At 36.0% G+C, this 11,144-nt stretch overlaps 1 protein-coding gene across 2 annotated transcripts in view; it reads left to right on the forward strand.

The window, feature by feature from the left end:
- The first annotated feature begins 226 nt into the window (after positions 1-226).
- Positions 227-11,144, forward strand: part of LOC111782818 (uncharacterized) — a 49,136-nt gene continuing 38,218 nt past the window's right edge. Inside the window, exons 1-3 of one of the 2 annotated variants that reach the window (XR_015414703.1) lie at positions 227-773; positions 6,303-6,470; positions 7,154-7,228. Coding sequence is in view for 1 of the 2 variants with exons in the window: in XM_023663627.2 (XP_023519395.2) it covers positions 549-773; positions 6,303-6,470; positions 7,154-7,228 (468 nt within the window). In the remaining variant the exon portion in view is untranslated. The remainder of the gene's footprint in view (positions 774-6,302; positions 6,471-7,153; positions 7,229-11,144) is intronic. The other variant, XM_023663627.2, reaches the window with a different exon arrangement.

The following is an 11,144-nucleotide window of genomic DNA, read 5'->3' on the forward strand; positions in this document are numbered from 1 at the left end:
CGTGATTAAGTTTAGAGCATGACTTACCATGTTAGGAATCACTACTCTCTTGGTACAATATTGACCACTTTGAGCATAACCTCTTATGACTTTGCTTTGTGATTTCTGAACAGACGTTTAGTATTTCTTACTTATAAACCCATTATCTTCTACTAAATTAACCCACTTTAGATTCACTCCCAATAATGGTAAGCAATAGAACTACATTTGACTTAGTATGTGCTGGATTGAATATTGGAGTGCCATGTTAGATATTGAGCTTTGGCTTAATGGTTGCCAATGCCGTCGCCGACTCTCGCCGCTGAAATCAGTCAAGATTCGGGACTTACCTAAAGTCTACCAAACAGCAGATAAGACAACAAATTAACTGAAAAATTTACACCATCTTCCTCCCTTGCACTTTTCGAACCTTGTTGGATCGACTAACACATACGAAGCAGATAAATTGCAGCCCGATCTCTGTAGATTCAACAGATCGGATTTCGGGGGAGTGTTGTCGCATCAAATGTGCGACACAAGGCGGCATGAACTTATGAACCTGATGTGAAATGCAGCCAAATCTGTTTCCATTTGGCAGTGTTCTCGGAAACCCTTTGGCGTTCGATGGTGATTTGAGCGAAGGATTCGAGACTTCCAGGTTTCTCTTCTTTGTTCCGTTTTTTCTGCTGCAAGGAGGTGGAATGGACTTGTCCAAGGTTGGGGAGAAGATTTTGAGCTCGGTGAGGTCGGCTAGATCGCTTGGACTTCTTCATACCACTTCGGATCGTCCGGAGGTAACTGATGGCACTATTGGCGTTGTTTTGGATGATTTTAGCTAGCTGTTGTGTAGTTGTATTAGTATAAGTTGATGGTTACTAGTTCTGAGGAGTGCTTTTAAATTCAATTGAAGTATCATTTAGCTACACAGTATTCTAACTTGACTAATCAATGGCATTGGATTGGTCGCGGGGATGATCAATAGTTTATCTATGAACTTTGATGAATTGGGTTGCAGAGTACGTAGGCTTTTACACTTAAAATAGGAAGCATAATTGAGATGTGTACTTTTTGGGATTAGAGACAGATAATTTCACGAATCCAGAAGAGCTGGGTACAAAAGGGAGGGTAAGAGATGGGGTACCTCCCTCTCAAACCCCTGGCCAAAGGGGATTGAAAAATACATTCCCAATTTGGAATAATTAGTTTCGAATATAAGTTATAGAAATCACTATGAAAAGCTATTTAGAGGAAGTAGTTTGTTTTGTAACATTTTTTTTTTTTTAAATTGTGAGCCTAAAGAGAACTTCATTCGCTTGATTGGAAGGAAGGAAGAGGTGGTGCAGGTCAAGGATTTTAGAGCTATTAGCTTGGTGAATGAGACTCGAAATTATTGGGGGAAAGGACAATGTTTAGAGTATGTTGCTTTCGAAATCCTTTACCGGAGTTCGACAAATTGTGGATTATATTCTCATTGCAAATGAGGTTTTGGAAAACTGGGGGAAGAAAAAGGCAAAGGGGTGGGGTTTTGAAACAGATCTTGAGAAAGCAGATAATCTGGTGAGATTTTCTCAAGGTTGTTTGCACATCAAATGGTTTTGGTAGTAGGTGGATAAGTTATGTTTGGGACGTATAGTTATGTTTGAGAGTTTTTAAGGATTCTTTCTTCTCTTTTGTTTTCTGTTTTGAGTTTTGATAATTTATGGTGGGTCGTTTTTCGTTGGTTTCTCAGCTGTAGGTTCTAAGGCTGTAGCTTGGTGTGTTGTTAGGTACTCATTGCTCTATTATCAAAGGTTATGAAAAATTTATGGGGAGATCTATCCCCTTTCAATGGTTTGAAGACTTTGAAGTCCTCCAGATTCATGGCCTTTTCCATCAATCTTCTTTGTTGCAAGATCTTGAAACAAGCAATAGTCACGATCAAATGAGTCGCAACAATTAAGGTCACGAGTGAGCATACTAATAAATATTAAATTAAAATAAAATTGAGGTACATGAAGACAAATGACAAAGAAAGAGATGGAGTGAGGTTGACGGATGGTGATAGATCCAAGAACAGAAGATTTTGATTCATCTACTATGGTAACATTCTCAAGGGATGTAGATGACAAAATGTTGGAAAATAAATTGGGATTACTCGTCATATGATCAGTAATACCAGAGTCAATGATCCATTTGGTAGATGAGGAAAAGTACAACAATTCATGCTACTTGAATCAGCAATGATTGTAATAAGTAAGTGTGGATGATGAAGGGGATGCTTTAGATGATTTCTAGTACTGTCGAATTCACAAATGGCTTCTTAGATGAATAATGGATGGAAGTAGTCCTTGGTTTAACCACATTAGCTACCATTGCGACCTTTAGGTCAGCCATAGATCAATGATGAATATATAACAAAAAATGTAATCAAAATCATGAATCAGACATTTTGAAAATCTGATCTTATTGGAGTTTTCAATAAAAGAACTCTACTTCTTTTACGAAACAACTTTGAACCCGAGCTGATTGGGACCAAGATACCCTTATAAACAAGTCAAAAGTGGTAAGAGCCAACAAAGCATTCTAAAAATCTCTGAAAATCTCTAAAAATGGATTTGAATTGCCAAAAATCTCTGAAAACAGAACTGAACCGCAAATAACATACCTGAAACAATACGAAAAAAAAATAAAAAAACTAATTGTCCAAATATCCTGACAACCAAGTGTGCTTTGTCGAACCTAAAGATACAAACACGCTCAAAATCAAAACTCAGGATGAATTCATACAACAGTGCGTTGGCTCATGGGACGCTGGGCAGCAACTTCTTGTGGTGCGTGTGGCCAATGTGCGACTATGTTGCTTGTTAAATTATGGGTTTCTTCAAATCGAAAGATGGACTTCCTCGGTGGCATGATGATGGCAATAAATGGGGAAAGAAAGACCAAATATGCAGCAGCAACAACAACAACAACAACCGACAAACACTGGCGGTGGCAACAACGATGATGGTAGGTTTAGGTGCAAATGGGAAACACGCTCACAAAACACCTAAGATGAAAAACAAAGGGCCCAAAAAGTTCATAAAACCCTTATTGGTAACAAAACTTTAATTTCCCTAGGAGAAGATCTAGAGCTCTGATACCATGGTAATGTAAGACCGAAATATGAGAGAACTCGTGACTCATTCTATACCTTAGAGTTCAATATATATAGGCGGAAGCCCTAAAATTACAATAAAGGATAAAAGGAGTAATAAGCTCTGATATTTACGTATATACTATCAGACATATATTCATAAAAAAGTTGAAGATGAACCAGTCAAAAGGCCTTAAGGGTGAGGAGTCCCAAGCTTATTTTGAAGGATTAACAACACAAGACTTCCCATCTAAATTAATGGAATAATGTTGTGTATTACAAAAGGAACCGTGCAAAGTACTCCATGGAGAAGCTAAAAATGTACATTTCACAAAAAAATATCGCAAGAGGATTTATCATATTTCTCACAAGAACGGGAAGGAAAAAATTGAATCACCCATAAACTTGTATTTCAAAAACTGAGGAGGGAAAATGTTCTCATCCGTTGAGGTGGGAGGCGGTGTCTAAGCCACTGGTTCTAGGTGGGTTAGGCTTGAGTAATGTAAGGGTGAGGAATAAAACTCTTATGGCTAAATGACCTTGGTGATTCCATCATGATTTTGACACCTTATGACACAAGGCTACTGCAACAAGCATGGTCTTCATCCTTTTAAATAGACTGTTGGTGGGGTTAAAAGCACTTCCAACAACCCGTAGGGAGATATTTTGGCTAAACTTCATTTCTTTTCTTAGTTTCTTCTTAGTGTAGCGAATGATGGGAGAGATACCGATTGCAAGTATAAGTTATCTTGCTCACATTTCTTCTTAATTTTCAGAGAGGTGTTCCTTTTGTGATAAAGAAAGTTTAATTAAATACCTAGATACTTGTAACAATATAACTACCTAGATATTAGTTAATAATATAACTACCAATAGGTAACAATACATAAAAATAAATCTAACTTAATCTTTAGATATTAGGTAATAGTTTGAATATAATTAAGGCTATGCTTTACGTAAAGATAATTAAGGTCATTGCTTCAACACTTCCCCTTAAGCTGCGGAATCATCCATGAACAGATATCATCAATTCCCAGCTTAGATTGGATAAGATTATGTGCAATACTAATCACATGACTTCGACAACATGTCTTCAATGTCAAGGCACGACTTCAGTAGTAGCTATATAGATTTTGAATAAATTTGGTCAAGGTGGAAGATTGGTAGCTATGAAAGCTCTGACTAAATTTGGTCGGTCAAGTGGAAGATCAGTAGCTATGAAGGCTCAAATTTGGTCAAGGTGGAAGATCGGTGGCTATGAAGGCTCAAATTTGGTCAAGGGGGAAGATTGAAGCTATAAATGCTCCAAATAAATTTGGTCGGTCAAGTGGAAGATCAGTAGCTATGAAGGCTCAAATTTGGTCAAGGTGGAAGATCGGTGGCTATGAAGGCTCAAATTTGGTCAAGGGGGAAGATTGAAGCTATAAATGCTCCAAATAAATTTGGTTAAGGTGGAAGATAGGTAACTATGAGGGCTACACTGATTAATCACACCTCTCATAATAGAATGACTGTGACACCATGTTGCAAGTATAAATTATTTTACATTTCCTCTTAATTTTCAAAGAGATACATGTGCCTTTTATAATAAAAAAAAGTACCTAGATATTAGTAACGATATAACTACCTAGATATTAGGTAACAATATCAATACCTAAATAATAAGTAACAATGCATAAAAATAAAACTCCTAGATATTAGATAACAATATGGTTATAATTAAGGTTAGGATACACATAAATATAATTAAGGTCATTCATTCAACAATACTAACTTTTGAGAGGATAAATGGTTGGTAAATAGACCCCTTTACTCCTTATATTCCCAGGTTATAACAATTGTTCTTATTGAAGTAACATTCGAAAACTTCGATTCTTTCTCATTCTTTATGTTTTTGTCGTTCATTAATCAATAAGAAATGACAAATGTGCTGGCTTTGTACCCTTGATGGGGGATTTTCACCTTAGCCTCGGTAGGAGGGATGTTCAGTTTTAGAGTCCTAGTCTGTCCAAAGGCTTTTATTGTAATTCTTTCCTTTGGTGTTTGGTCAGTTCCCCTTTGAGCCTTTCCATTTTTGCCTTTGTGTGGAAGGTTAAGATTTCTAGAAGGTCAAGTTCTTTGTTTAATTGGTTTTTCATGGAAGAGTTAACATCTTTGCATAGGATCTTGTGTAGGAGTTCATTCTGATGTATTTTCTGCAAGAGAGCAGTAAATGGCCTTGATTATCTTCTTTGGATATCTGCTTTTGCAAGTGCTGCTTGGAGTCACTTTGATGAGGTGTTCGGTTTTTGTTTTACTAGCTTTCAGAGTTGCAGAGAGATGATTGATGATCTCCTTCTCCATTCACCTTTTTGCGAGAAAGGGCTTTTTTTTTTTGTGGTAGTTTGGGGTGTGTGCTATTTTGTGGAGTTTTAAGAGCAAGAGAAATTGTAGAATTGTTAGGGATCGGGAGAGGCCTTCAGGAATGTTCGGTCTTTGGTCATATTCTATATTTCTCTTTGGGCTTTAGTGATAAAACCTTTTTGTAATTACACTCTTAGTCTTATTGTACTTGATTGGAGCCCTTTTGAGCAGGTTAGCTCCTTTTTGTGAGCTTTATTTTTGTATGCCTCACTAAAAAAAAGTTCTATTTGGAAAAGTGAAATTCTCCTCTTTTCTAAATAAGTGTGAGCTTGAAGTATATGAAATCTTGCCACATTAGAATCTTCAAATGTGTATTCACTCGGTTGGCTGATAAGGAAGCTTGGATTTTGAAAGAATGTAGAAAATTTTGGGAAGATGAAAGGTCTTCGAGGCATTGCATTTATGAAGTAGGTAAAGAGTTTGGAGAGCCTTTCATGTAAGAATCTGGTTATTAATTCACCTTTTGGGTAATAAGAATTTTCTTTCCCATACTATTTGGTGAGGTTAGGTTAGAAGCAGTTGTTCAATCAGTCAATGGCAGCATAAAAGTCTTGGCTTCAAATCTATTTTTTCAAATCCTATTTCCTCCCTTGCTTTTGGTGTTTTTTCGTATCTTTTATTTTTTTCTTTTCATTTTTCACTTCCTTTCAAAGTTTGTATCCTTGAACATTTTTCTTCTTTTTCATCTGTCGCTATAAATTTTGTTTCTCATTAAAAGAGAAGCAAATATCTTTTTGCATTTTTGTTTGTCTGAAAGAAATGATTAGCTGGGAGTTCAATCATTTGTTTGTCACCTTATTGACAGGTTCCAGCACGTGCTGTGGCTGCGGCAGCTGTTGCCCGTGCACTTGCAGTATTGCCTCCTCACCAGAGATTTGGTCTCTCATCTAGCTCGGAAGAACTGAGCTCAATATATGGCAGTAGAATTCATGGGCAAGAAGTAGAGGAACTAGAGGATGTTTTCTATGAAGAGGTGCTACTTACTATTGTTACTATCATTTACTTGGATCATTCGTTTACAGGCTCGATTCTTGTAATACCGTATTACATTTTTTAAATCCTAAAGTCTCTTATTAATTCACCTTACATATTTTATATTAAATTATAAATTAGTCCATGAACTTTAAGATATTTCAGAAAATGTCTAATAGGTCCTTGTCAATAGGCACCTCAAAATTTGTCCAATGGGACCCTATATCTACAATTTGGTGTTCTTTATCTTTTTTTGTGTCCATTGTGACTATGAAATTTCATTTTGTGTCAGTAGTTTTGTATCATTTTAAAAAATTCATAGGCCTGTTAAACCCAATATTAAAAAGCTTAGAATGTTATTGGACATAAAATTTAAATTTATATCTAATAGATCAAAATGTCCAATATATAACAGACCTATTAGACACATAGTTGAAAGTTTATGGACACATTAGAACCAAGCCTCAAAGTTCAAGGACTAAACTTGTAATTTAATTGTGAAATTCTCTTGTTTATACATGAGTGAAAATTTAAATATATATTATTCTTTGACTTTCTATCTTTTGCTGCATTCTGATTTGCACTTGGAGCTTTGTAAGATTCTTTCATCTACTTGTGCCGCCTATATTTTAACGGGCGGTAAAGAGTGTTGAATTAATTCTTAATTCTTAATTCTTACTGCAGGACTTTGATCCGGTTAGGCATATATTAGAGCATGTTCCCTCAGAAGAAAGTGATCTGGAATATTTCGAGAAACAGGTAGTTTTTTAGTTACTCAATATAACCCTACAAGTGTACGTGGTATCTGCCTCATTTCATATAAGCCATATATCATTTGTTCTAATTGTACCTGCAACTAGGTTTCTTCGTTCTAGATATATGAGTAATTCACTAATAAAGCTGTGGTGGTACTGTCACAGCTTAATTTTATGAGGGATTATGATATAAATGCTACTTCAGTACTCCAAAAAATTCAACCACCTAGCTGGTAATTAATTTAGGGTGAGAATGCTTTTCTCTAGACAAAATTTGGTCTTCAAATAAAAATTACGTATAAATCTCCATTTTCCATTATAGATTTATGTAGAAAGCCGTTCATCCATGTCCAACACGCCTTATCATGCATCAAGGGTTGATGAAGGAATTAGTATGAAAATGAGTCTTTTAAGTGCTACAAATGTCCTTCCATGAAATGTGAGCAAAAAGAATCTTTGAAACTACCAAGAGCTTATTGTTGCATTAAGGTATCTTGCTCGTATTTTCTCATCTACATGAGTGAAGTACATAAGCCTTTTAAAATAGAGAACTAACTACTTCTCTAGAGAATAGGTAACAATAAAAAATATAGAAAAGTTGATTAACTAATAACCTTATTTAATGACATTATAAGGCTACTTCTTCAACACTCCCCTAGGGAAGAAATATCCTCCATTCTCAGATACTATATCTGTTGTGCGCCGGAAGTGGAACGAATGTACTCACAACACCAGTGAACAGAATCACACAAAGAGACACCAAGATATTTACGTGGTTCGGAGAGAAGAAGTTCCCCTACATCCACGGGTAGCAATCAATCACTAAAAAACCCAAGTGTTACAAGTGAATGCCTCACTATCACACTACAAAGTCTCTCACCAATGTGTCACCCAACAAATACAATGTGACACCCAAAACTCTCCCAACTCCCGAATCCCACTTGTTGTCAAGTGATATCTGGAATGGAGGGAGAACTCTCTCATTATATAGCATTACAAATCAAATCTCTGACTGAGACTAAATCTAATTCAAATAACCCAATCGAATCTAATTCTAATTCAAATCCAAAAACCAAATCAAATCTAATCCAAAAACCAAATCAAATGTAATCTAATCTTATGACAATTTACAACAATATCATGAAACATTGTCCGGTGAAGTTCTTTTGTTAGCACATCTTTTTGTTGAAGCCATAAGGGCACAGACCTCATGCATACTATCCCAGCTTCTCCTTAATAAAATGTGGATTGATGTCTACCTACTTTGTCCTATCATGTTCGATAGGATTATGAACAATATTGATGACTGATTTGTTGTCGCAGCACAACTTTATCAGGTCTTCTCTCTCAATCGGTAAGTTATTAAGGATTATCTTCAATCAAAGAGCTTACACAACGTTTGTGCAATAGCTCCAAGCTTTGATTCATCAAATGATCAAGCTACCACTTTTTGCTTTTTGCTCCTCCATGTTACCACATTACCTCTGATAAAAGTACAATACCCCTTAGTAGATCTTCTGTCCACTATTGGTCTAGCATAGTCAACGTTGATGTAAGCTTCCATTACAAGGAAATTATTCCGTTTGAACAAAATTCCTTTTCTTGAAGTTCTTTTCAGGTAATGTAACACCTTATAGGTTGCTTGAAGGTGAGATTCCTGTGGATCATGCATAAATTAGCTAATTACACTTATTGAGGATGCTATGTCGGGTCGAATGTTAGTTAGATAGATAAGCCTCCCCACTAGTCTATGATACATCTCTTTGTTCACAGTAGGTTATTCTTATGACTCTCCCAAGTTTTGATGTGAATCCTTTGGCATTGTTGCAAGTTTACATCTGCTTGTCCATGTTTCCATCAATAAATCCATTAAATATTTATTTTATGATATGAAAATGTCTTGAGGTGAGTATGTTACTTCAATGCCGAAAAATGATCTTAATTGAAGGAATATTTGTGTAATTCCTATCCTTAATTTAAGAAATATTTGTGTATTCCCACGTGGTATTCTTATCTAGAGCATACATTTCTTCTTCAATAGCACCGTGCCATTTTCTTTTGAATAAATCTTCGTAAATTGTGTTAGGTATAATAATTGAATTTAGACTAACAATGGTAAACGGTATAAGGAAGGGTTGTTTTGTGCATTCTCTAGTGGGTTTTTAGAGAGTTAGAAGTTTATCATCTATTCGTACCTATGTTGCATCTGCATTTTGAGTCGAGTCGAGTCGGATGTTTGGACTTGTATCATTTCTGAAATGGCTTTCTTTCTAGCATATACCTGAGAGAACAATGGATCTGACAGTGGAGGTTGAATTGATGGTTCAATCGATGACATTACGACAGTAGGAGTGGGCCTGTGATTGGAACCAGTTGTTGTGGACTCATGATTGGAACCAATAGTAGGTGTGGTCTCATGATTGGAACTGGTAGTAGAAGTGAACTCAATAATTGATCCTATGTGCTAGTTATTTATTGTGTCCAGCGGTTCAACTATTTCCCATGGTCTCTCTTCAATCACTACATGCTCCTCCTGAATGAAGGCCTTAGAGAAGAACAAATTATGGTCGGTGAACATCAATTGAGGTGTAAGACTTTCTAGCGGTAGGGTTGTAACATTTGTACCCGTTTGTGGTTGAAGAATACCTTAAAAAGACACATTTTATTTCTCTCGATCACTACATTCTCCTCCTGAATGAAGGCCTTAGAGAAGAACAAATTATGCTCGGTGAACATCAATTGAGGTGTAAGACTTTCTAGCAGTAGGGTTGTAACATTTGTACCCGTTTGTGGTCGAAGAATACCTTAAAAAGACACATTTTATTTCTCTCGAATTGAGCTTGCCTCTTTAAGTGTTATGTATTTGAGTTTTGTGTACATGAACAAAGATTTGCCCAAATATGCAGGTTGGGAGGCTCTTTAATGTTCAAAAGTGAGGATGAAGTGAGTCGAGGACTTCTATTGAGTGTAGATTATTCAGGCGATATTAGGAGACGATTAATCACGTGAGTTGTAGCAAGGACTTACCTCTTCCTTGTTAGTCTTCGACATGTTTTCGTGTTTTCGTGAAGAAGTAAGACTCAGATAGTGTTTAAAAGGTGTCCATTTTTCCTCTCGGTCACTCTATTTTGTTGTAGCATAATAACACATGTAGAGTCATGAATAATGTTGATTGAAAGCACTAGGTTAAGGTTTGATAGAAGTAATCTCTAGCTTTATTAGTTTGAAATATTTTGATTTTGACTCCAAATTGGGTTCAAATAATTGAGTCGAAGGTAGGAATAGTAGTACTAGCATTAAATTTTTGTTTGCGAAAGAATAGCCATGTAACCCTGGCAATCGTCAATTAACATGAGAAACCAACAAGCATTGGAAATATTTGAAACAGTTGAGGATCTCCATATATCACTATGAATCAAATGAAAAGGAGTAGAATTTTTATTTTGACCAATGTGAAAAGATACACGTGTATGTTTGACAAATTCACATGTATCACAATGAAAATCAGAAACTTGAAATCCTTGAAACAAATTTGAAAACATAATTTTCAAGACTCTAAATGAGGGACGATCCATGCGAAAATGATGTAACTAAATCACATCTTTATTGCATGAACTAAGAAATGACACAGGTGCATGACATATTGTTCTCTCAAGTACTTGCAAGTAGTATAGGCCATTCTGTTCCTTGGCAAGTTCAATCGTCCATCGCAATACCTGGTCCTGAAAACACAACATGAAGAGGAGAAAATAACACTACAGTTGCAGTCATAGGCTTTAGTGTGAGTGTTTGAAAGATGAATATGTCGCTTATTCCTGCAATGATGGCATGGGTACCATTTGCCATTGTAATTTTTTCGATTACATAGGCATGGTTTATACGTTTTAAAACATTATGAGTGAGAGGTCATGTGATCAGTT

This window comes from Cucurbita pepo, chromosome 20 (genome assembly GCF_057944985.1).
Source record: "Cucurbita pepo subsp. pepo isolate OVF chromosome 20, ASM5794498v1, whole genome shotgun sequence".
NCBI lineage: Eukaryota > Viridiplantae > Streptophyta > Magnoliopsida > Cucurbitales > Cucurbitaceae > Cucurbita > Cucurbita pepo.